This window comes from Gekko japonicus, unplaced genomic scaffold, assembly GCF_001447785.1.
Source record: "Gekko japonicus isolate JY-2015 unplaced genomic scaffold, Gekko_japonicus_V1.1 scaffold1907, whole genome shotgun sequence".
NCBI classification, from domain to species: Eukaryota; Metazoa; Chordata; class Lepidosauria; order Squamata; family Gekkonidae; genus Gekko; species Gekko japonicus.
Window position 1 is genome coordinate 194010 of NW_015177071.1, and position 26810 is coordinate 220819.

The window sequence follows — 26810 nt, forward strand, 5'->3', positions numbered from 1 at the left end:
TGTCTCTTACCAAATTGGTTCAGGTACCTGACAACTACACAGTTGCCTCAGCAGAATAAACCTGTCCAAAAAGTGGCTGTAATTGGATCCAAAGGCATTTATACCTCCTGAAATTCCCAGCAAAAATCCACATCCAGTGTTTATGCTTAGATATTTCTAGAACAGAGACCTGGAAACCTTGATTACTTTTGGCTCTGCCTTGGACTTTGATGTACTCCCCCCCCCACCAACTACACGAGGACCTGAAAGCCCTATGTAAAATATCCTTGTGCTTATAAAGAGCCCACACTTTCAAGGTATGACATCCCTGGCTGTTCCCTATTAAGTTCCCAGTTCCTTTTTTTGAGGGCACACCCCAACGATGGTTGCAATACCAGAGCCCACCCACGTCAAGGTGCAGATTGTCCCGGGTCTGTATTGTGCTCAAGGGGAGGGGACCAGCCAGACTCATAGTGGTTCATGGACCAACATGAGCTGTTAACACCTTCTGCATTTGTCCTGTGATGCACTCAGTTTCTGGTTTTTTTTTTTTTTAAGAGAAATAAAATAAATAAAAATGATGCCTCCGATTTCCTAAATGAGGGTGATGTAGGTGTGGCCATAGAGTCTTGCAAGGTGATATGTAATTCTGGAAACCGCTGTTCCTTCTATCCTCCCCACAGGAGGAGACCTCTTTCCTGGAGTGTCATCAAGTTCAGCATGTCCAACAACTGATGAAGAAGCCGCCACCACAGTGAGGGTCATTCTGTTCTTTGGAGCATTTTCCTTTACAGCTGGGGGTGGGTGGGGAGTGCGTTGCTGAATGTCTTCATAACAGATCCCCAACTGACCAAACTCTCTCTGGAGCAGGGAGGAGAGATCCGAGCCATTCAGTGTAGAGTGAAGAGAGTGGGCGAGGTTGTGATGGTTGCCAATGAATGATGGACGAGGGAGTTATCATTGCTGGTTAATGATGGGCCAGTCCCACATGCCTGAAGACTAAGTGCTGAAGCAGAGTGCTAAAGGGCAAAGGTATACTCAAGAGCCTAGGCAATTTAGCACACACGATACGTGAAGCTGCCTTATACTGAATCAGGCCCTTGGTCTGTGTACGGGAATTTTAGGGGTCCAGGCCTCTTCCAGGGATCCCCAACCCCATTAGGGTTTTTTCTGTGGGTGGGTGGAGTCTGGCTAGGGAGCTCAGGCCTCTAGAGGGAGAGAAACACAGCAAGAACAGTTGCCTTAAACTGAAAGTATTTATTAACTCTAAAAACCATACACAAAGCTCAATAGCATATATTCAATGTCAGTACCCAGTGGCATATAGAAAAATCCCAATACCTGATATAGTGTATGCTTCAGAAAGAACAAGGAATTCCTGGACTGTAGACCAAGACCTCACCCAAGCCTAGGTGGGGTTTTGGCCAAGCAGCCCTGAACAAAGCCCAAAGCATCCTTTTAAAACTTCTTTCAGCCAATAGGAATCAAAGGAGGAGTTAATTAAAATATACCAATACCAAAATATACCAAAGTATTTATTAACTCTAGAAACCATACACAAAACTCAATAGCATATATTCAACGTCAGTACCCAGTGGCATATAGAAAAATCCCAATACCTGATATAGTGTACACTTCAGAAAGAACAAGGAATTCCTGGACTGTAGACCAAGACCTCACCCAAGCCTAGGTGGGGTTTTGGCCAAGCAGCCCTGAACAAAGCCCAAAGCATCCTTTTAACACTTCTTTCAGCCAATAGGAATCAAAGGAAGAGTTAATTAAAATATACCAATTGTGAATTCAGGCAAAGGTACACCTACAGGGCAAGGCTTTAGTTTTTACGCCTAGGCTGCTAGCAAAAGAGCAAAGGCTTATGGGACTTCAGAACCAAGAAACCAAAGTCAGTTATAGCAAAACCTACATAGCATAGAAAAACAGAAAGGCCCAGGCTCATCGAGCCCCAAATTCTGCTACAGTCTATCAAAGTCAGTATTGTCTACTCTGATGAGCAGTGGCTCCGCAGGGTCTCAGGCAGAGGTCTTTCACATCACCTATAGCCCGGTCCTTTTATCCAGAGATGCCGGGGACTGAACCTGGGACCTTCTGCATGCCAAGCAGAAGCTCTACCACTGAGCCACAGCCCCTCCCCAAGAGGTGGATAGAGCCTCCTTTTATTGTTACCGAGCTCGTTGTTCAATATGTTTATCCCTACTCACAGGCCGCCTGAGAAATCCTGGATTCAGCGGAAGTTGTATGAATGGGATCCTTACTTTCGGTTCCCGAGCCGAATGATCAGCACATCAGTGGTTGTCCTCATCTGCCTTTACATGGTATGTGAAGGACCTGCATGGCACATTCACCCCCCAGCAGTTAGATGGCTGCTACTTCTCTTATAGGGACTGATGTTCTTGCTGCAGAATCCAGGGGATTCTCATTCATTGCAGCCTTGTTTGGTGTAGTGGTTAAGTGCGCGGACTCTAATCTGGGAGAACTGGGTTTGATTCCCCACTCCTCCACTTGCACCTGGCTGGATGACCTTGGGCAAGCCATAGCTCTGATAAGAAGCTGTTCTTGAAAAAGGGCAGTTTCTGTCAAGAGCTCTCTCAGCCCTACCCACCTCACAGGGTGTCTGTTGTGGGGAGGGGAAGGGAAAGGAGTTTGTAAGCCGCTCTGAGACACCTTTCGGTAGTGAAGGGCGGGGTATAAATCCAATCTCTTCTCTTCTCTTCTTCTTGTCTGGCCTGAGAACAGGACATCTGTTGGGCTCTGGCCTCGAAATCTTCTAGAGGCCAGTTTCAAGGTTTTGTATTTCACAGTGCGTGCATTGTTGTCATGTACCTATAGTAATACCATTTATAGACCGGCCAAAAGTGTTCAAAATGCTTCAGAAGTATCATCAGTAATCTTATGACGACGTTGTAACTAAGATAGATCATGTGAACATATAAAGATGCCTTATAACTGAGTCAGACCATAGGTCTATCAAGGTAGAGACTTCATTCTATCTTTAGCTTGTGAAGTCTTCATACCTACTGGTGGGCCACCTCAGAAAACCAAATGTGTGTCTTCAGTCACATTCTTTTATTTGAGATATTCAGACCCAACTTTGCTGTTCTTTTCCATTTGCCTTCCAGTTTATTATGTATGAGATCATTGCTTATAAGTATCTTTCAAGACTTACCGAACTCGTCCTGCTGGAGGGCTTAGCTGCCGCTTTCAACATCTCAGAAGACCCAAACTCATGGTTCAGTGAACTGCAAGAATTTGTAAAGGTTTCTCAAGGTACAGATATGACAGCATGCGTGTGATTCTGAATCTAACTTAATTTGCATGTGGGTTGTTGGTTGTTCCTCGGTGACAGGAATGGCATGGGCTTTCTGGGTTTATATGGTCATCAGAGGGTAGCTTCTGCCTCTAGTTAAAGATGCTTCTAATTAAGTCAGCCGGAGTTTGGAAAGGTGAGAAATGTTCAGCAGCAGTGTAGCCCCCAGGGAAAGATTTTGCATTGCCTGCCCATAGGCCGTGATATCCATATGACAGCAGTACTGGGGGAGGCCTGTGGATCTGAGGACAAACTGGTTTTGTGGAGATAGAGAACAAAATTCTGTGGAACTGAAGCATGTCTGAAGCAGGGGACAGTTCTTGATAATGTTGAGGTACGTGAGGTCTTGTTTGGGCCAGATTCTGACCTCCATTGACGAAGGCCATAAGAGACAGTTTATTGCTTATTTTTTTGGTTTGCCTAATTTTTATGTTCCTTTGGCAGTGGCTGTGAGTGCCTAGTGGAGAGAAAAGTCAGAGGGAAATACTTAAATAAATAGTTTTATCCACTCACACAAGAGCTCACATTCACCCTCCTCTTTCACACAGACAAGAGGACAAGTTCTGGTCTCTGGTACATATGGCCCCTTTATGTTTCCTTGGCCAATGGGCTCAAAGGAAGAAGTGGCTACTGGGAGGGAACTGGAAGAAGAGGAGGAGCGCTCCATTTTCCCCACATGTTGCCTTTCTGTGGAGGAAGGCCCTGCTTCCAAGCCTGACTGGAGGGGGCAAGACCAATGTGGTTGTGTGGCCAAAGTCTGTGGTGTACATATTGCAAAACCATAGTGGCTGGGGCCAGATGGAAGCAGTTATGTGAGCATGAGGTGTCTCACACGTGTTCTAGGTGAACATTCAAGCCTTCAGAGTTGGGAGCCAGTCCCACTCACTGCTGTTTTCAGAGGAGGCTTCATTGGAAGCAAAGCAAGATCAGCCACAGTCAGTACTTGGATGGGAGACCCCCAAGGAGGATGGGGGTTTCTACATGGATGGGGCTGCCATGAATCAGTTGCAACTCATTGACACACTCTCCTCTTCATTTTCAACATGCCAAGGTTCTTTCTGTTGCCACCTTAGGGGGTACAGAACATGACCATGGCTGTAGTCAGGGCTATTTTTGGGTAGGAACGCACAGGAACGGAGTTCCGGCTGGCTCCCGAATTGGCCACGCCCAACAGGAACTAATTAGCATAATAGGCCACACCCAACAGCAGAAACTCATTAGGATTGGCTACATTAGGGGTGTGTGGCCTAACATGCAAAGGAGTTCCTGCTACAAAAAAAGCTCTGGGTTTTGACAATAAACAAAGTAAACAGAATAAGAAGCAAAAGGTGGGTGTGGCTGGATGAGCACACTTCTGGTAACATGGGGGTGTGGCCTAATATGCGAATGAGCTGTGCTGTCATGGTGTGGTTTAATATGCTAATGAGTTTCTGCTGTTGGGTGTGGCCTATTATGCTAATGAGTTCCTGTTGGGCTTTTTCTACAAAAAAAGCCCTGGCTGTGGTCACACTAAATAATCCACTCTTAAGGCACTTTCCAACTGGGAAAGTAGCTCTGGTGAGTCCCCAGGAACTTTAATCAAACTTCTGTATTTTTAGCCTTGCGGATGCTCATTCCCAGCCCTTTGGGGAGCCATGAGAGCCACTGGTGCTGGCTGCCGCTGGGGACTGGCTGGAAACAGCCTCCTCCTTGTGGCCCCTCAGGAGAACATGAGCAGCCGCAGCCATGCCAGACCATTCAACTTGCCAGTTGGTGGGGAGGGGAAGCGAGTGAGCTGCTGGAGGAACAGCATTGTTGCAAGCCGGAGGTGGAGGCTCGGCTGTGCCGGTCAAGGCGGGCTTGAGCCCCCGGCTGTGCTGCTGGGCGTAAAACTGTGAGGAGAGGCATCGGAGGGCGAGGTGAGTGGAGGGGTGCTGTGCGAGGCACGAGCTGTTGGGGTACCGCAGCCCTCCTTACATCCTTCCCCGCCCAGCAGCCCAAGCCCCCTTAACATTTTTAAAGCTACCCAGAAAAAAAATCCTAGTTATGGGCCTATGCCAAAACAGGTTGCTTACCTGTAACTGATGATCTTCGAGTGGTAATCTGTGCATTCACACCTCTGGGATATAGTGCTCCTCCGTCGACCTCGATCGGTTCCTCTTGAAAGCGAAAGGGATTTTCGTGCCCGCTCCCCAGTCAATGTCTTTATACTTTTGTCTAGGTCTTGCAGGACCGTATCAGTTGTGGCACTGAAAAGGCCCTCACCTTCGAATGGAAGGTTGTCAATGAGAGTCCTGGTGTCCTGCGGTAGAGAATGCAACCAGGCGTGACGTCGGAGGGTAACTGCTGAAGTCAGCATTTTGGCGGCCACATCCAATGTATGCTTAGCTGCATTGAGCTGATGCTTAGCCAAAAGCATTCCCTCCTGAATCCTGCAAGCCTGACAGTTAGCGTCCGCATCTTGATGCCAAGTGCTCCCACAGAATAAAATTTTCTTCCAAACGAATCAAGCTTCCTTCCTTCTTTCTCAGAGGGGGTGGAATGACTGTGTCTGCCCTTGGAGGAAGACGTGACTATGACAGAGTTAAGTTTAGGGTGGGTAAACAGAAATTCAGCACCCTGCTCCTGCACTTTATACATATGATCTACCCTCCGGCTCGAGACGGGGGTAGATGCCGGGTGAGACCATGGGACTTTAGCCGCCTGAAGGAGGACTGAAGTCATCGGTAAGGCAATTGGGGTAGAGGTGTCCATCTGGATGATATCGAACACGGAGTCTGTCACAGTAGGTGGGGGCTGTACCGTAGACAGAGTGAGTGTGTTAGCCATCCGCTTGATGTAATCTCCATAGGATTTCAAGTCTTCCAAAGGGGAGATTGGAAGATTATCGCCCACTTGCTGAGGCGGTGAGGGTTCCACCAGAGGATTTGGGTTTTCGTCGCCGATTGGGAGGAAACGTCTGAAGAGGTGGAGTGCTCAGATGGCTTGGAAAAAGACATAGGTAACATCGGTATCGCTGGAATCGGATTCGATGGTTCTTTAAACGTTGGATCTGTCGGGTGCGACGGCTTGGAAGGTTTGCCTGTCGGCCTCGACAGTTGGGGCCTCACGAACTCCGGCGTCGATGGAGGATCTCAATACCAGGAGAGACGTGAAGACGTGGACTGACGGTCCCACTCCATTGGTTGGGGTGGGAACCACGGCATTGGATAGGTCCCATACATGTATTGCCACTGCCATTGGTCCCAGGAGGGTGGATTGGTGCTGATGGTCGTTCTTCATCATCAGGTCAGAACTGTGAAGGACGAATGGCTCCGCGGTCTGCGTGCAGACTTTTGACAGTGGAAGACCGGGAGATCTGTGTCAAGTCCATATCGTGCTCAGAGTCAGTGAACTGGCTAGGATGCAGCAAAGGCAACTGAGGTACACCTTGTGGGTGCTCTCAGCTCGAAAAGTCAAGGGAAGCAGCCCCCATAGGATTTGGTTCTGAGACCCTCTGAGGGGTCAGCAGAGATTGTGTAGGGGGAGTTTTCTCATGCTTTTTATGTTTGACTGGCCAATCGTCCTTGCCTTCCCTGCATTTTTTGGAGGGAGTATGGGCTAAGGACTGAGATGTCTGGGCCGAGCGTTTCAGCATTGGGTGGTCAACATCTACATGAATCGGTATCAGGGATACCACAGCCGTCGATGCCGAGGCAGCAGTCAACATGGATGCATGCCCTGAAGTGTCCTGTGACGACATTGGTGAAAGCACTAACTCCAAAAGTGCAACGCAAAGTCTAACAACTCTGTTCTTCCTTGTCTCCTTCAAAAACTTCGTGCAATGAGCACAAGCGTTCACTTGGTGCGATTCCCCGAGGCACAAAAGACAAAGCAAGTGTCTGTCTGGGGGGGCGATCTTGCTTCCGCACTTAAGGCACCATTTAAAGAAACCCCACCTCTTGGCCATAGGCCGGGAGAGGGGGGGGAACGCATGACAGAGTCCAAAAGGAAATAAATCCATAGAAACAAAGTCCTTTCACTTAACAAAAATAAACAAGAAGAAAACGAAGAAACTTTGAAGAAAACGAGGAATAGGCCTAAAAGCCTAATTTTTTTAACCGACCGAAGCGGAGAAGATTCTACCAGCGCGGCGGTCAGAAGAGAACTGGTGGGATTGTCATGCCCCTCCCTTGGTCATGTGCATTGGGGCTGGCGCGTGAATGGGGAGTGGGCACGAAAATCCCTTTCGCTTTCAAGAGGAACCAATCGAGGTCGGCGCAGACGCACTATATCCCAGAGGTGTGATGCACAGAGACCACAAAGAAGAGCCTTCGTTTTGGTGACCTGAATTTACCCTGAAGAGTCACCATTGGCAAATCAAGCCTAGGTTTGCTGTTTGGGTCCACCTATATGACTAAACTCAGTTTATTATATTTTTACTCTGTGTTTCGTCCAAGGAGATCAGGGAAGCCTAAGTGGTTTTCCTTCTCCCTGCCCCCTCCATCTTCACAACAACCCCATGAGAAAAGGTTAGGCTGAGGAAGAATGACTGATCCAAGTTCAGCCAGCAAGCTCCTTAACGGCTGAGAATTTTAACCTGAGTTTCCGTGGTCCCAGCCCAACACTAACCACTGCATCACACTGTCTGTCAATGCCCAAACACAGAAGTGGCAGAACAGTGCAAACACAGAGCCAACCTACATCTTCCAGCTGGGCATGGGACAACCTATGATTGCCGACACCATTTTATATGAGAATTTCGCCATTTAAAAATCTCCATGAGGGCCTGATCATGTGGCTGCACCATGCAATTGTGTCTTTTCAACTATCAAAATAGTTTTTTGGGGGGTTGTTTAAGCACTTAAGAAGGATTGTGAGGAGCAAGAATGCATGTTGCTGCCATGCTGCTGGGCCTCGCAGAAATTAACAATTGCTAAATTTCCGTTTGAAATGGCATTGGTGGCCACAAGTTCTCCCATACCTGCCCGTAACATGTAGTTTGGCTCTTCGAGGCTCCGTGAATGATCTTTGCTATGCTTATATTTCAGAGTGAAACACTGAATGCTGATTCTGGAGCTCTGGGGTGTCTAGTTTCTCTCTAATGTCTGTGAAGTTAAAATATTGTCAGAATGGTGGTGTGTGGGGCTACAGGGGAATGTCTTAAATAAAGATGATGGTTGCTTGTTTCACAGGTGCCTGGATAGCCACCACCGTTACTTCCACTCTGACATGTATCACTTACGTGTTCCATATCTTGGCCTGCTACAGGTATGGATATCTTTTGGGCTACAGGGGCCTGGTCAGAGGCAATGCTGCCCAACTGCGTTATCTTAATTAGGCCATTAATAATGCAGTCTGTGCAGAGTTACTCCAGTTGGCTTAGATTGGAGTAACTCTGCATAGGACTGCACTGTGGGAATGCTGCTTGGGATCCCACACCGCTTGCTTTTCCCTCTGCCTGATGTGAGCATTCCCCTTTCCCATTCATTTTCAGAGCTATCTCCGGTTAGTAGTATGCCTGCATGGACATTTTCTCTAACCAGGGCTTGTGCCAAACCATAGTTTGCTGCCATAGTTATAAACAGATTTGCAAACTGAAGCTTGAGCCTCAGTGCTTAGCAAAAAGGGCCCATGCAGACATAATGCTAAATGTAGTTATCTATGGCACCTACCTTTGCAAGATGGGGTGGGGGTGGGTTAGTGCCTGAGCCTACAGGATTTCCCGAAGTTTAGCTATGAGCAATATTATGTATCTGATTGTTTTCAGGGTGCGTGACAATTCATTCTGCCTGGCTAAAACTGTGGTTTTGGCACACGGTACCCTTGTTGTGGGGGCAGCCGCTCTGCTAGATCTGTCTCCATGCCCTTCCGGCTAACAGTGAAGTTGATATAATATGTGACAACTGAAAACATTTCTGGTTATTCCTAGTCATGGTTCCTAGCTGATCCTTCATTCTCTTCGATTTACCCACAGCTTATCACTTGGTTTCTTTGGTTTGATTCTGACTCCCATTTTTCTGATTGTAAGATGTTTTGGTTTGATTGGTTTGATTCTGACCTCCAGTTTTCTGATTCTCCTCTTAGTCCACTGACTCTTCCAAACTCCTCCTGAATGAAGGGCTTCTAATCAATGTGCCCTAATAACCCAGCCCAGTACCATACAGTTGTTTCTACAGTTTATTGCCCTCCTTTTTGTAATACAGCTGCACTACTGATCCAAGGACTACTGATTTCTTGCTCAAAAGCACTCAGCTGAACAGTGTACGATAGCTGGTCAAAAGGCTGTGATGAGTTTTGATGTGCACCAATTTTTTTTTGAGGGGGGAGGAAGTATCCATGCTTTTTCTCAACATTTTTTTTTTTAAAGGACACAGTTCAAGGAAGCAGATAAGGAGTTCTTTCTGTCAGACTCTGGTAAAAATCCAGTGTACTGTATTGCTGATACTGTTAGTCAGTTGAGAGTTGGACTTCAAGTGGTTAAGTTTCTGGGCCCAGAGGGTGCGGGCTGTCAATCTGATGGGGATCCAGCACTAAAAAGCACAGTCCAGGTAAGCGAGAGTCAAGTTCCAAAAGCATCAGCTGAAGATCAGAAGGGTGCGAAGCAGGAGGCGTCATCCACAGAGGGCAGAAGACTTGAGTTGTGAAGGAGCCAGTGTTGAGGCAGGGAAGCAGGTATTTGGTCAGGCAAGGTCCTCTCCAGGGAGAGACACTGCTCAGACTGGTACAGCAAGCTCTGATGCTGGGATTTTATAAGGACTGTTGGATCCTGATTGGTCCTTGGAGTTGGCTGACTGTGAGCCCTAACCACGTGTTGCATTTTCCCCAGAGATGTCCCCAGGTTGATCCAAGAGACGTATCCTGGAGTTGTGCACTTCCCGAGAGTATGTGGGCCTTATTGGATCTGGAGCATGCTTTGTGGGGAGAAGTGGCGTTGATCTTCTTTAAGCCCCATTGTGCCGACCTAAAACTGCTGTTGTTTGCCCCATTGGGGGCTCCATGTGTATCGATGGATATATATTACATTCCTCCAACAGGGCAAATATCGGGTCCCCAGAGCCATTCCAGGTTAGAAAAACTGTGCTGGCAGCAGGGGTCATTTCGTAGAAAAAGAGCTAGGGAAACTCATTAGCATATGCCACACCCCCTGACATCACCAGAAGTGTGTCATAAGGCCACACACCCCGCCTCCAACGGTCCTGGCTGCCACCGCCGGCCTTGCAGCTCCACTGCCGAGCCCATGAGGGGCCCGGCGGTGGACCTGCAAGGCCAGCAGAAGTGCAAGGAAGCCCCACGAAGGCCCTCCCTGGCCCCAGGCAGGCAGGGTTGGGGAGAGGAAGGGAGGAAGCAACTTACCCTCCCTCTTCTCCTGCCTCCTCCTGGCTGAATGAGGGCCGGAAGCGGGGCGGCCGGAAGCAGGGGGCGGGGCTTCGTCATGTGCCCCGCCCCCCATGCCTCACCCGGGGGAACTGCGATCCCCCGCGATTCCCCCCGAAATGACCTCTGGCTGGCAGGGAGAATGTGCTGCAGTTCCAATCTGAGTTGGGAGTGCATGCATGTGAGAAGTGCACAACTCTGGACTGGCTCTTCAGCCGGCCTGAGGATGTCCTTGGGGGAAATGTGGCATTATAGGCCGCACAGTCCAAGAGTGCTGTCAGGACACCAGGCTTGCATTGCAGCGTAGGTGAGGAACACAGCCCTGAATGCAGTCCTTGAGGAACACAGTTCATCCTTCAGATTTCAAGGAAGAAACAGAACTCCAGCGCTGCAGGATCTAAGGTGCCAGAATGACCTCATTGGGAACCCTGACTCTGGACACACACCGAGTGCTTTACAGATAAATAGGAAGCGTGGAGGACTGTTCGGCTGAACAGCCATATTTTTCTGTAACCCTGTGGTCGGAGACTGTTATTATACAGATAAAGAGATGGTGTTCATTCAGCCACACAATACGGTTGCTATTCCCCCCCCCCAACTGTTGCTCCAAAGCAGATAAAAAAGTAAAGGTAAAGGTCCCCTTGCTCGAAAGCCAGTTGAGTCCGACTCTAGGGTTGCGGTGCTCATCTCCATTTCAAAGCCAAAGAGCCAGCACTGTCCGAAGACGTTTCCGTGGTCATGTGGCTGGCATGACTAAACACCAAGGCGCAGTGGTACCTATTTATCTACTTGCAATTTCTTGCTTTCGAACTGCTAGGTTGGCAGGAGCTGGAACTAGAGACGGGAGCTCACTCCGTCATGTGGCACCCCTGGGTCTCGAACTGGGAACTGACCTTCCACAGCCTGCAGTTCAGCGTCTTAACCACTTGAGCCACTGCAGCTCCTCCAAAGCAGATACCAAACTACTATAATAAGAGTGGCCTGAGGCCATTGAGTCCTGATGTGTACCAGTGCAGCAAATACATTTATATGATTTTTGTTAAAAATGGAAGTTGTTCCAGGTGGCACAGTACCCAGTGGGACATAGACAGGAAGTGTGAAGGTAGCCTTGAGGGCAGGTGAGACATTTGATGTGCACCAGTCTCTTAACAACCTGACTTTTTTCTAGGAAACACATAAAGCGGTTGCGGGTTGGCAAGAAGCAGTTCCTTATGTCAGACATTACAAGAGTTTCACATTCTCTAAGCGTGGTGAGTTTCCACTGTTTACCCTTGGAAGATTTCCCACCACCGGCTTTGCAAACTTTGATTCTGTTTGAGTTGACTCCCAGTCACTTCAAGAGTCTCAGGATCTGGTCTGTGGGGTACTCTTCCAGCTTAATCAAGTTACTTATGCATGCTGGGAATTTGCAAGCCTAGCTCTGCAGGCAGTGTTAAAAAGTAGGGGGTGTGACAGGCAGATAGTTTATGTGGAATTTGTTGTGGAGAGCCTTTGTAGGATACATGTTATGGTTCCCAGAAAGCTCATCAGATAATCTGCAGTGTGGATGTGGGAGGTATCCTAAAATGCAAATCAGAAGCTATAGTTCAGAGAGGGCTTGGCAGATATTACTTTTAGGCTAACACCCGAGCCCTTCCAATATTTTCCGCAACCAAGAAGAAGATGCACATGGTGTATTTATGTGCCTCATTTAGACCACCTGCATTTATTCCACACATACCACTTGTTCTTACGTGTTATATGAAAAAATCCGTAACACATGTTATTAACATGCACCTTTTTAATGCAGTCTACTTTTGTTTGTTTAAGAGGTCTCTTGTGTCTTGCTGTGAATCCTGTCCTCCTGAAATCTCCCCCACCCTCACACCAAAACCTGACACGGAGACTTGCTCATACTATAACTAGTTTGCTCTTTGGAAGTGATATGAATTTGTTTTGTTTCTGTATTATGGCTTTCAGATTTCTGCATATATGAACTGTTCTTTTTTAATACCAACAGGTAGCACTGGCAAGATACTCTTCTTGGCAAATTGCATACACAGTATGGGGTATGTGAACATCTACGTTGCAGACGTTTGGCCTAAATTATTGGGTGTTCCTGCTTTTGCTGACAACTTGACTCTTTTTTTTTTTTTAGGGTATTTCCTCATGCATTTGGTACAGTGGGTGGCTGTCATGATATTAATGTATGTTGTGGTTCTACCCATGATCCATGGTCAGTGGGCGGAACTGATTGCGGAGTGGGGAACGGTGATGTAAGTATGCTTGCTGTGGTAAAAAGTATTACAAATAATTATACAGTTATTAAAGAGTTAACGTTTGAAGGAGAGGCCAGGTTCTTCTTCCTAGGGGAATCCAGGAAGAAGAACCAGGAAAAGATGTTGTAAGATAGCTACTGGAGTACTTCCAGTGAGAGTCTGCAGGCCCCAGTTGTATAATATGTAAATAAATGTTGAGATCCATAATAAGAGGCTGGGGAAGGCCCTGGAAGATCTAAATTCCCATTAGTATGCTGGCCTACCACTATAGCAGTTTTTCTCTCCACATCCTTAAAAACCTACCAAAGTGATAATCAGGTCTGTCCACGTTGCAGGTCCATGTGAATCACATAACTGCCATCGTCTTCAAAACAGACCGGTTACAGGGGACTGTTTCTAGTAAATAGACGGGAACAAGTGTAGGCCCATGATACTCATGGGGGAATTCCCTCCCCCTTTTTTGCTGGGCCCACCCCAGCGTGACTCCTGGGCTTTCATTTTTGCCACTGGCAGGCCAGGCGTGGCTCTTGGGCTGCACAGCCGCTGCCAGGCCCGGCACAACTTGTGGGCTGCATGGCTGCCGCCACCAGACCCAAAGAAGCTCCCATGCTATGCAGCTACCGCTACCAGGCCCAGCCTCTGCCACTGCTGACCCAAGTGTGGCTCCCTGGCGCCACTGCGACCAACATTCTGACCTAAGTGCATTCTCTTTGCTTGCACAGAGCAGCCTACCTTACTCTCGGGGTCATTTAAACTCGTGCACTTTTTTAAAAAAAATTCAGATTTTTCTGCAAACCGTCCCCCAAGTTTGCTAAAAAGACTGTCTAGCTTCCTTGTGGCCTCAATTCGCGGATTTAAATGTCTGCAGATGGCGGCCACATGTGGCTTATAGTATATAGATAAGTGGGGACCTGTAAGAAACTTGCAGAGAGAAAGCATCCCATTCTCCAGTCTTGACTTCATCTCACCCACACCTTTTCTGACACTCATCTTCTGCCGTTTCCTTTAACCCCCACCACTTCAGTCACTCCCCCCCCCAACCCCAGTCTCTCAACCCCTCCTCTGTAGCTAGCTTGGCAGGAAGGTCAGCAATAACTCTCCTCCCATCTCCAGCTTTCCCTGGTTGGTGTAGGGGGAGCTACTGCTCCTGTGCTCCCCCCCCCATCCCAGCACCTAGCTTTGCCAGGTCGGAGGGGTGGCAGCAACAACTCCTGCCCCCCTCGCCGGCTTGGTGGGAAAGGGGAGTGGTGACTCCTGCACCTCCCTCCAGTGTTGTGGGCTCAGGGGGCAGCGACGACTCTTCCCTGCTACCTGCATTTTTGCTAGCTGGGCGTAGTGACAACTCCGTTCTCCTGCCGTCCTTCTCATGCTGTGACAGGTGCAGGAACAGCAACCCGGGGCTCGGTGCTGCACCAAGAATCCACTGCCAGCACGGCCAGGCCCAGCGCAGTTCCCAAGCACTGTTGCCAATGTGGCTGAGCCCAGGGTAGTTCCCAAACACCACTGCTGGCGCTGCAGGGTCTGGTGTGTTCCCCAAGCTCTGCCACTGGCATAAACAGGCCCAGCGTGCTTCCCGATCTCCACAGCTTGCGTGCCCGAGTCCGCGCAGCCTGCGAACTCCCAGGTTCTGCCAACGCACCTGGGCCCAGTGCAGGTCTTGCAAGTTGCTATTGCTGCTGAGGCTACCCAGCCCAGCTCTGAAATGTTGCTGTAGCTGCTGAGGGTGGGCCTGGAGCAGTTCTTGGAGACCACCACCTCCATGAACAGAGGTAAAGTCCCTTGTCTGCACAAGCACAGAGCAACAGTATTGTTTTTGGGGGTATTTAACTCCCCCCCCCCCGTGTAATTTTTTAGAAGTATCAGATTTTTCTGCACACCTGGGGGGGTGCTCCAAGTTTGGAGAAAAATCTCCTTTCTCTCAATGTAGGTCCAGTCTGCGGATTTAGATATCCACAAATCTGCCCCTGGTTGAGACATAGATATATAGATGTACAAGTTTCCACCAAGAGACTTTCTTGCTGTTATTACTACAGCAATCCCTTCTACCAGTGAGACAATCTGCTCTCTTTAGCTCTGGGAACTCCCACAGTGAGATTAACAAAGAAGACCTAGTTATGTTATGAGAACAATACAACAATTCAACAATACAAACAAACACATCATGCCTACACAATTTTCTGCTGGATCCTATGTAGGATCCTGGTCTACAAGCTTATCTTGGAAACACTTTTCTAGCTTCCGTAGCCTATGAAGGGCTTGCAACCGCATTTCATGCATTGCATTGCCAATGAAAATTTTAAAGGGGAGTGAGATGTGGAGTACAATTGCCTTCCACTGATGTCCCCAGTCCACAGAGATTAGCAACTTCCTTTTGTTCTCTGTTACCTGTCTGCAGTACATTACTGTCCTTACTTTGGTGCTTTGGGGATGGCTTCTTAAAATTTTCTTGTTGCGAGTAACAAGAGCTGACATTGCAATTTTAATGGGACTTATGAGTAAACATGCATAGGATTGCTGCTTGAATGGGTAATGGGTGTATATCTTGCTTCTAGTGCACATGCAGGGAAATTACATCTGCATGAACACTAAGATGCCATGCAGTGCACAGTGTGCAAGTTCAAATTCTGCAGCTTATGAAGAATATTTTGAACCAAGTGTAGGGGAAGTGACCCTTAACCAAAAGATCAAATGTCCCACCCAGCCTTTGGATCTGTCAAAGACAATTTCAGGGTAAACAAATGCAGCATACAGAAGGCACAACGGAGCCTTCTGTACTGGGGGTGGGGTTCAGGCAGTCATCCTTGGCATGTGGAATGGAAGAGCTGAAGTACATTGGAAGGCTACGTGCTCAGTTCTCTCCTTGGTGCATATATGTCCCTTTCTGATCCTGACTGTAATTTTAACCAGTGAACACATGTAGCTGCCTTATACTGACTCACACCCTTGGTCCATCAAAGTCAGTTTTGTCTACTCAGACTGGCAGCGGCTCTCCAGGGCCTCAGCAAGAGGTCTTTCATGCCACCTCCTGCCAGATCTTTTAACTGAAGATGCCGGGGATTGAACCCAGAACCTTCTGCATTTATTTATTATCAAATTTATAACCCGCCCTCCCTGCAAGGTAGGCTCAGGGCGGCTTCCAAATGCCATAAATACAGACTAAAAGCATACAATAATTAAAACACAACAGTTAAAAACAGTACAAAGCAAAGTGCTGGCAGCAATTAAAGATTCTGCATGCCAAGCAGATGCTCTACCACTGAGCTACAACCCCTCCCTTTATTAGTTGATAGAAGCTACACAAAGATCAGGACTTTGAGGGCCAGGGACAAGAAGCAGGCACTCTCAGTTCTCCCTACAGAGGCTCCGATAGCCTCCACTTCCATGTACCAAGAACAGTCTCTTCTTTTTTGTCTTCTGTGCTTCAGCCTCACTTTTGTCCTCGTCATGCTGATCAAGCGGCTTCAGCTTCTGATGGCAGCCAGGTTCTTTCTTCAGCCCAGGATTTCACCAGGAGACCAGCAAAAGCCACTGGCGCTTGATAACAGGTCTGTACCTGCCAGAAGAGTCTCTTTCCCCTCCCTTCCATTCCCTGGATTTATTCCGCTCCATGGAGCTCATAGATGCAGGGTACCTGGGGAAAGCTGTGCCTTTTGAGGAAGATTTGCCACCCTATGGCTGCGGTCACACGGAACGTTAGCCACGCTAGAGAGACGGAAGATAGGCGGATTTTCCTGGCGCGATCTCACCGCCACATCTGGGAAGCATAGAGCTCCCGTGGCTCACCCGAGGCTTCCCGCTGAAGATGCAGGGTAAAAACTAGTACCTCCGAGGTACTAGTTTCCGGTAACTGCGGGGCAAGGGCAGGCGTCTGATCGCGTTTCTGGTGGCATCCGGCGCCCGCCCATGTCCCCTTGCAAAAAGGTTCCCCCCCCCAAGTCTCCATGGATGCGCACAAGCACCCAACGGAGCATGCACATACTTTGGGGTACAGAAAAAAACAAACCAGTTTGCCACACTGCGCCGCTTCTTTGCCGTGCCGCAGGATTGTCCTGTGATCGGCACCTTCCCCCTACCCACGGGACCTCCACGGAACCTCTACGGGAGGTCTGATTGCGCAACCGCACGTTATTTTGCCCCGGGGCAAACAGCCATGCCTCCCCCCCGCGATATCTGGCCCGTGTGACCGGGGCCTAAGAAGAGCAGGTGAGAAAAGCCATTCTTGCTTGTTTGCATGTTTATTTCGGCACGTTCATTCTCACCTCGAAAGCTTGAAATGGGCTTGGCTCTGGTTGTGTGGAGGATTGCCTCCTTCAGTTCGTTTCTCTGCCCTCTGTCCAGGTACCTTAAGATATTCTGAGGAAGACCCCCATGGAGATAAATCAAGATGGGTAGCCATTTTCATCTGTCTGTAGCAGTAGAAAAGAGCAAGAATCCAGGAGCACCTTAAAGACTAATAGAATTTGTGGCAGGGTAGGAGCTTTTGTGAGTCACTGAAGAAATGAGCCGTGACTCACAAAAGCTCATATCCTGCCACATTTTATTTTAGTCTTTAAGATGTTACTGGACTCTTGCTCTTTTCTACTGAGGGAACCTTATAGCCCTGTGAGGTTAGTCACCAAGAGATGTAGAGGTTTCTTAGGGGTGGTGTTGTAGTTCTGTAATTCCTTGCCCAGAGAAACTCACTTTTTTGAATTTATGATTTTTATTAATTTTAACCATTTCAATACAATACAGTAGCATTGACATCTGATAAACATTAATAAAAATAACCGACTGTAACCATAACACACCTAAGCATACAAGCAAACAATCAAGTTTTATGTTAGGAGAAGATGAAAGCAACTTACTGTTCTACACACATTCAGTAGGTAAAAAATAAGAGCACTAAAACCTAGTATAGGGTATCACACATAAGGTATGGGTTGTAAATCAGAAGACCCGTTCATGCCATATAATCTAAGAACGGGGACCACTGTTCCCCAAATGTAAGAAACTCACTTGACCAATTCTTTGCCTAGTAAGTAACTTTTTTCCCACCATAGAGAACAATGGAGGGGATGGGGGAACCTGTTTGGGGGCCCATAGAATTGGACCCCCTGGTCCAATGTTCTTGAAACTTGGTGGGCATCTTGGGAAGCGGCTGCAGCAGCTACCATGCAAGTTTGGAGCCTCTCCCTCAAACCCTCTCCCCTCCAGCCCCCAGAATATACCCTATGTTTTCACCATTGACTTCAATGGCCCATAGGATATAATGGGGCTGAAATTAACATTCTGCTGGCGGAAAGACTCTGGAATGGCTGGTACTGCCGAAATTGACATGCGGGAGTCTTTCTGCCGGCTGAAATTGATTCTACCCGATTCGGCCGAATCCAAATCAGGCCGAATTTTTTTTTGCACACCTCTAGTTATGATGCTTTATTTTTTTATTTTGTATGTTTTTATGTTTATTTTTATTGGATTTTGTTGCTAATTGCCTCTGTATGGACAGTTTACAAAACTAAAAAATAAACTGTGTATATATAGGGTTGTAGATCCAGAGAAGTTAGCCATGTTAGTCTGTTGCTGCAAAACAGTTAAAAGCCCTGTAGCACCTTTAAGACTAACAAACTTTATTGTAGCATAAGCTTTCGAGAAACACAGCTCTCTTTGTGTTTCTTGAAAGCTTATGTTACAATAAAGTTTTGTTAGTCTTAAAGGTGCTACTGGGCTTTTTACTATTATACAGGACTGGGTATTGGACCTATTTGGTGAACTGTTTTTAAGGCAGTGACTTTATTAGAATAACCAGCAAGGTACAGTGCAGTAATCATGTTTGGTTTACTCTGAAAGCATATTCACTTGGTCCTGCCTCCGAACGTTTATGGGACTTGCAGTGTAATCCTGCACAGAACTACCCCAAGTCAAAACCCATTCTAATCAAGGGTGTAGGCTGAACTAACTCTGCATAAGATTACACTGGTAGAGACACTTCAGATGTGTCCTCTGTTCCTTTGCAGAAAGACATTCCAGAACTTCACCTACTTCTTGTTCTTTTACACTGTGGTGGTGGGCCTGGTTTCCTGTCTGATGAGGCTGTTGCGCAGCGTTGCTTTGGGAGTCTGGCTAATTGGGCGCATAGACAGGCCGGTCATGCCCAAAGGTTATGAAGCCTGTGATATGGGTAAGTGATGGGGGGAAACCTGGAGGATCTCCAGAGCTGCCATAATGTGCCTATGTCTATATGGGGCAGCGGCTTTGGTATATTCCATTTGTGATTGCTTGCCCTTTCTACTTAGTGGTCACAAACAATACTTTTTTGACCCCAAGGAACAGAAAAAGTGCGCCTGATATGCATCGGGGAATAATGATGATCTCCCTGCAGGGTTCAAGACGTGGGTTGGTATGCTGCTCATGGATCACTACCACACAAATCCCAGCCTCCTGTACTTCTGCCACATCCTCATTATGAAAAAAAGAGCAAAAGAGCTACAGAGAGCTACATACGTTCCCGGGAATGAGCTGAGGGGAACAGGTAAAGAGTGTCACAGGGTGTCAGCAGTCAAGTTATCATCTATTTGTGACCTTGGTGTGTGTGTGTGTGTGTGTGCTTCAGGAAGGTTAGGAGAGGGACTCTGTTGCCAGAAAAGACACTAACACACTGTAAATCTTCTCTCACCCTAACCCTGACTCAAGGAGGTGAAGAGATAATGGAGCTCCCTCAGCTGAACATTCTGTGGACTTGTGTAGTTTGGCTTATTCACATGGGAGGCAGTGGCCTCCATTATGAACTATAAATGTTCATAATGACAGCCCACCTTTTAGAGGTTATGGTACAGTTTCAGGCCACTAATCATCAACAAAGGGCCACATTAATACTATGTGTATGTCAAATTTCAGAATTCAGTGTGGCGTGAAGTGTTTTCTGGTGTGCTTCATGCCCCCATCTTGACCTGTAAATCCTCTCTCCTTATGAAACTTGAAATTTAGTGCAGACATTGTGGTCGGTGGCAGACAGCATTTTTAAGGGAGAAGATTGTGTGAGAGAGGCATCGTTATCCAGCATTGCTTCTCTTCACACATCATCGTGTGCCTCAACATCTAATTCTCTTGGGTGGGAGGGAACCATAGATTAAAAATACAATCAGATTTTTCCACATTACTGGAAAAAATAAAAAGCAATGAGATATTTATGTCTCTCCATCAAAACGAGGAACATGACGTGATTAAGATATTTTTGTGTTATCTATACAGTTTGATGTACATAACAGTTTGAGTTGGGACTGGGTTGAGTCAGGAAAGGGAATGGGTCTGTGTGTGAAGTGGGGACTGATTCTTCACCCTTCAGTGTGGAGAAGGTGTATACTTTCAAGAAGTCACCATCCCTGAAGTGTCTCAAGTTGCTTTGAGATGGGGGGGGGATATCAAGTTCTTACCTTTAGTGCTAATGTGCCATGGTATTCCGTCTCCACATTTTTTTTGGAATTTTTTTTCCTGTCTCCACATAATGTATAATACCTGCTTCCATATGAACCTCCTCTGAGGTCATCCTCAGAGGCTATGATTAGCTGGCACCCAGAAAGAGAGGGGAAGAAAAACTAAACCAGCCAAGCAAAAACTTCCAAAGGAAGTTCATAAAACTAGTAAAGGGCCAAAAGTTTAAAACATCTATAGGTATAGACAAAAGTACACGTGTTTATTTCAAAAACACATAAAAACCTTATCGGGGCCCAAGTGAAACATCATAAAACAATACAAGTGACAAACGCACAAAAAGAACAGTATATGACCTGAAATGTTTCAGCCCACAAGAGCCTTCTTCAGAGGTCAAATAGTACAGAATATAACATGCAACAAACAATTGATATTTGACCAAAAATGGAGTGTTCCAATTTGGAATTGAATGACACACACACGCAAAAAAGTGGGGCCACAAATGTATCTGGTCTTGTGTCATAAGCAGTTGCATATATTGGAGATAGTAATAGTACCAATATGTACCTTCCAGTTTAGGTCATAAGAGTACAAGTAAAATTGCCTTACCAGGGCCAATGTAAAAGTGCTGAAACTTTGGAACTCCCTTCCCAGGAAGGTTGGTCTTGTCTCCCTCTGTCGTCTTCTGCAAGAGGGTAAAGACCTTTTTTCATCTGGTTTGACATTCTCTCACTGACACTTACTAGCCCTCCTCCCTGTTTGTGTGTGTATATGTGCATGCATTTATATGCTTTATTTGATTGTTGAAAATATTTTGGATATATTTTTGTATTTAAAATGCCGTTTTACAGTTTGTAATGTTTTAGTGTTCGCCGCCTTGGGGACCCTGAGTTGAGTAGGAAAGAGCCATAGAAATGTTTTAAATAAACGGGAAGGAGTAGGACTGGGGCAGGGAAAGGTAGCCTTGGTAATGGGGGATGGGAAGCTTCTTGGTACGAAGGAGCCTCATGTTCACGTACTGTATACAAAGAAATTGTGGGGAAGGCATGTGTACATAAAATGAGTAAATTTTAATTTTTTAAAAATATGGAGATAACAAGATAACAATGAAGGGGGAGATAGGTAATGGCAGAGCAGGTAGCCTGTGGAAGGAGATAGAACTCCAAACCATCAACCATCCTGTCACAGAATGGATACACCTCCAACAAACCAAGTGAAACAAGAGTGCTGTGTGAGCAGATCCCAGAGGATAGTGAGTAGTTGTGTGGAAGTTTCAAATACAGCGGTTGGGAGCACCAGTTTGGTGTAGTGGTTACGAGCACAGACTCAAATCTGGGAGAACCGGGTTTGATTTCCCACGCTTCCATGTGCAGCTACTGGTGTGACTTTGGGTCGGTTACAAGTTCTTTCAGAGCTGTTCTCTCCTCCTCCTTCTCTATAACTGGAGGACTGGGGGGGGGGAATACAGCAGCTTGGGGGGGAAGCCATGGGAAGTCTCAGGGAAAAAAATGAACAAATGGTATTACTCCCAGGGGGAGCCTGTATTGTGGATCGTAAGCACCCCTATCTGGCTTTCTGCCCTTCTCTCACCAAGCAAAGATAGGCCCTGGCTCTCCACCTAGGTCTAATAGGTTTCTTTCAGATAACTGAGAGACCAACTGGCCTCCTTCAGAATGTCCTCCCAGGATTTTCCTTAGTCAGGGCACACTGGCTGGGCCTTAGAGGGGCTCCCTTGCTGATTGGTCATCTCCTTTCAGCGCCCTCACCTGGTTGGCACATGCCAGAGAGTGAGGTGGTAATGACGTGACAAAGCCCTGAGCCGTAGAATGGTTTATAACACTTGGGACTGCAGGTGGTGAACAGATGAGGACATTCTTTCATATTCCGGAAGATTCCATCAAAGTGTAACATGGGGGGGGGGAATAGCAGAGGAATGAGAGATGTTCCACCTCCTGGCTTTGACTGCCGTGTGGGTTACCTGTCTGCAGAAAATTTGTAATTTCAGGGGAGCATTCCAAAATGTGATCCTCCTTGATCTTCTGCCTGCTGTTTTGAAGCCGTGCAGCCCATTTTACCACCCAAAGCCTCAGCCTCCTCCTTGCCTTACATCGGCGAACCAGGCCACAAGCCATTCAGTTTCATGTCAGCCTCTCATTCCCACCCACTCAATCTATTTACTCCACATTAAAAAAATAAATAAATTAAAAACCAGAGCTTACACTCCCACAAATAGGGAGTTTAGAATATGAATTGATGTGAATTCTGGTGCAGCAAAACACAGATTTCATATAAAATGCACAGGCATGTGATGGCTTCCTAGTGCATGACAAGGTGGTGGTGGAACGTGCCATCAAGTCGCAGCCAACGTATGGCGATCCTGTAGGGTTTCCAAGGCAAGAGACGTTTCAGAGGTGGTCTGCCGTTGCCTGCCTCTGGGTAGTGGCCCTGTCCCTCCTTGGTGGTCTCCCATCCAGATATTTGTTGGGGCCGACTCTCCTTCGCTCCCAAGATCTGAAGGGATCAGGTAAGCCAGGGATCTCCAGGTCGGGACAGTGCATGCCCATACTCTGCTGCTTTCCGCACATCAAGCTGTTAGTCATGGCACAAGAGCAGATCGTGCTGTCTTTTCCCTAGTCAGTTGGCAATTCTGCCTATTTATTTAAGGGTATTTTTGTTATCCCGCTGTTCTCCCCTATGGAGAGCTTGCCTTGAAAACCACAATTTTTTAGTTGCTACCCTACTTGTTCCCAGCACAAGGTCAAATTCCATTCTGGTAAAAAACAAAATTACATATCCTTTGTCCTAGCTGTATAGTTGTCTGTTCTGACTTTAAAATGTGTTGGTTCTTGCATGAGGGTGCCCATGTGGCTGAGTGGCATAACCACATTATGCTAATTTGAAGCATACATGATACTGATTTGATATGCATTCTGTGGAGATACGACTTGAGAAGAAGAAGAGGAAGAGGTTGGATTTATACCCCGCCCTCTACTACCTGGAGTCTCAGAGTGGCTTACAATCCCTTTCCTTTCCCCTCCCCAAAACGGACACCCTGTGAGGTAGGTGGGGCTGAGAGAGCTCTCGAGAACTGCCCTTGGGAGAACAGCTCTGAAAGAACTTATGACTGACCCAAGGTCACACCAGCAGTTGCATGTGGAGGAGTGGGGAATCAAACCTAGTTCTCCCAGATTAGAGTCTGCACTCTTAACCACTACATCACTAACTGTCTCTCTTCAGGAGCTGCCCGTCATGACATAGAGAGGATGTATGGAATGTGTGTGCCAAACGTGTTTTGAAATTATGTCCTGTTATCTTCTTTTTAGCTTTTAGGGTGTCAGCCAGAGCCAGGACAAGATGGCTGCTGCTGTACACGCTGCTGAACAATCCCAGTCTCACGAAACTCAGGAAGCCAAAATCATGGCCTCAGTCTGTGCATTTCCCTGCAAAATTTTCTGTCTGATGAGCTCTGCTGCTGAAATGGTGCTGTAGAAGACCACAAAACAGACACTCTGACTGGCAAACTGAATTGTGATTGAAACAAGGCCTGCAGGGAACCTGACCTCTATGCCACTAAGAGTGGGAAGATTGGGATGTCCAAGTGATACCAGCAGAAGTTCCCAACCTTGTTGAGCCCATGACTGATTTTTGGAAGTTTGAGAATAGGAGTCGAGCATCGTGACAAAATGGCTGCCATTCGATGGTACAGTGAACCACAAAATGGCTACCATGGAAGCTACGTCCAATGACAGAATGTTGGGAGAAAGCATTTTCCTATGATGGAAGCACATGTTTCCTGAATGGGTGCACCCTGCAGACACGAAGGAGATGTCTCCTGGACCTTCTGAAGCACATTCTGCTCCATGAGGTGGAGGAAAGCCAGGAAGTAGCTTTTTGCTTTAGGGAATAGATGGTTTGGGGGAAGAATGCAACGGGTGCCAAGAAACATATTGATGGATGTCATGGTGACCAATGGACACCATGCTGGTGATCACTGAGTTCAGGGCTACTTGCTGACCTCTTGCTTATATTGTTTTCGAAACTGACGTCTTTAAAGGAGTGTGTGAAATGAAAGTGGAAAGCATTAAACAAAGCAGGGACATTGAACGTGTCAGCAGTTTGCCAGCAACTCTGACATGTTCAAATACATGGCACTCCTTTAAACTGAGTCAGGCTGTTGGTCGATCAAAGTCAGTGTTGTCTATGCAGACTGGCACCAGCTCTCTAGGGTTTCAGATAGAGATCTTTCTTATAATCTACTACCTGATCATTGAAAACTAGAGGTGCCAAGGACTGAACCTGGGATGGTCGGCATGCAAAGCGAAGCACGTGTTCTGTTAGCTGTTGCAATATCTCAGGAAAGAGAGATTTGAAAGATATCTTTGCCAAAAATCAACACTTGTGTCCAGTCTTTTCTCCCCCAGCATCAGTGTTTCATTCTGGCCTCTTTGTACCATCTGGACTGGCAGTCCAAATATTAGACAGGGTCATAAAAACTGGAATTCAGGCAAGGGAGACATTTGTAGCCTCCTGATAACCTGTAACAAGGCAAGGTGATTTGGGCAAGGTGATCGAGAGAGCCGTGGCTGACCAACTGCAGGTTGCCTTGTGTAATGCTCCTGCTCTGGGCCATTTTCAGTCTGGTGCCAAATTACAGGACAAGAGATGGCACTGGTAGCTTTAATTCATGATCTCTGTCTTTGTTCTTCCTATGGGATTTATGTGCAATTTTTGATACAGTGGATTATGTCATACTCTTGAGATGTTTAGAGCCATATGGAGGTATTGGGGGTTGTGCTTTGGATTGGTTTAAATCGTTTCTTAAGGGTTAGACTGAAAGGGTCACCATTGGAGACCAGTTATCATCAGTATGCGATTTGTCCTATGCAGTTCCACAGGGTGCAATCTTATCCTCCATACTATTCAATATCTATGTAAAACAATTAGGAGAAATCATTCATAGTTTTGGAACTGGGTGTCATCCATATGTTGATGACACCCAGCTCTGTACAGATGTCCTGATCAGGCCCATAGCCACAGCGGTGAAAAAGGGGGTGGTGCCCCATCAATCATTTGTCATGCCCCTCCAATCAGCTTTACAGGTTGGTGTGAATCCTGTCATACCTCTTTCAGGTGTAAATTTTCTTTGTAAAAAAGGAAGGAGTTCAGGTAAAAAGTGTGAATCCTGTCATAAATCTTCCAAGGGTGAATTCTCGATGCAATTGGCTAGAACTGAATTAGCAGGGATGAAGAGTTCTGATTTTAAAAGGCTGCAGGGGTGTTGAGTGGCACCCTTAGAAGCCTTGAGTTAGTGATTTTCAGAGAACAGAAGGTTGTATTTACAGTTTCAAGATTCAGTAACTGGAAGAAGGGTCTCACACATCTTTAATTTTGCAAATGATGTAAAAGAGTTGCTTGGGATGGCATTCTTATAAAGCTTATACAGAGGACTGTAGTCTGTGCCAAAGTGTGCACTATATATTATTGATTTGTTGTATGTTCTATCGTGCTCTTACAGCATTGTTTTCATTTTTTGTAATTCCATTTTCTGCATTGCTAGACAGCATGTTTGATACTTTTTTTGCATTTTTGTACACCTAGTCCTATTGCTTTTTTTTTAAATTAGCTCTCTCATGCTTCTTGATTACAGTGTTCTGTACCATGTAATCCACTTTGAGTCTCAAGTAGAAAACTGGTAAATAACTAATAAAGTACAAATAATCAAGTAAGTAAATAATGATGGGCTGACCACCGCTGTGCTCATTTGCCCCCCCCCCAATAAGAACACCCCGCTCCCTCATACTTATTTTGGAACACCTCTCCCAGGCTGGGGTTGTGTTTGGTGCTTACTCAGGCCTCTGAGGCACCTGTCCTTCTGCTCATGCTAAGCAGAGAGGCTTAGCTTCATTGGTTCCTCGGTTTAGGACACCCCCTCAGCTTTGTGACTATCTCTGGCTGGCTGACACACTCCTCCTGAGCTGTGATTTCTCCAGAGAACACTTTCCTGGGGGCATCTGCTTTTGGGGGGGCACTACTGCCCCCCCAGCCAATCCTCACCAAACTTGGAGGGCAGGTAGAGGGGCATTCCAGGGAGGACCTCTGTGAGTTTGATGCCTCTAGTTTGCAGGGGGTCCATTTGACATATTCCTGGACCTGTGCCGGTGATTTTTGGAGGAGAGTCAGTTGGAGACTTGCTGTGAGTTTGGTGTCTTTAGCCCACAGTTCTACCGCATCACGAACCTCACGAAATGGACCAGTTCAGTAAACTGGAACCGAAACAAACCTCCATTTTCCTGGTTCGTACCCATCCCTACTGTAGACTATACTACTGTGTAAAGTAGGCATTATCGGGTTGCTGTATGTATTACCCAAGTCTCACTGCATTGTTTTCTACTTATGTAGTACCATTTTCTGTGCTGTTTAACAGAACATGTGTGATACTTTATGATTTGATACAGATTTCTGTAATCCTAGTCCTGTTACATTGTGAATTAGATGTTTCAACCCGT

The 26810-nt window shown here is 46.8% G+C and overlaps 1 protein-coding gene across 2 annotated transcripts in view; it reads left to right on the forward strand.

Annotated features, from left to right (window-relative positions):
- Positions 1 to 25415, forward strand: part of STRA6 (stimulated by retinoic acid 6) — a 73457-nt gene extending 48042 nt beyond the window's left edge. For both annotated transcript variants that reach the window (XM_015428227.1, XM_015428228.1), the window contains 11 exons: positions 663 to 733; positions 2198 to 2309; positions 3114 to 3261; positions 8455 to 8530; positions 11805 to 11886; positions 12636 to 12684; positions 12774 to 12891; positions 16320 to 16439; positions 18891 to 19054; positions 19256 to 19405; positions 23628 to 25415. In XM_015428227.1, coding sequence (XP_015283713.1) covers positions 663 to 733; positions 2198 to 2309; positions 3114 to 3261; positions 8455 to 8530; positions 11805 to 11886; positions 12636 to 12684; positions 12774 to 12891; positions 16320 to 16439; positions 18891 to 19054; positions 19256 to 19405; positions 23628 to 23764 — 1227 coding nt within the window. In that variant the 3' untranslated portion in view covers positions 23765 to 25415. The remainder of the gene's footprint in view (positions 1 to 662; positions 734 to 2197; positions 2310 to 3113; positions 3262 to 8454; positions 8531 to 11804; positions 11887 to 12635; positions 12685 to 12773; positions 12892 to 16319; positions 16440 to 18890; positions 19055 to 19255; positions 19406 to 23627) is intronic.
- The last annotated feature ends 1395 nt before the right edge of the window (positions 25416 to 26810 follow it).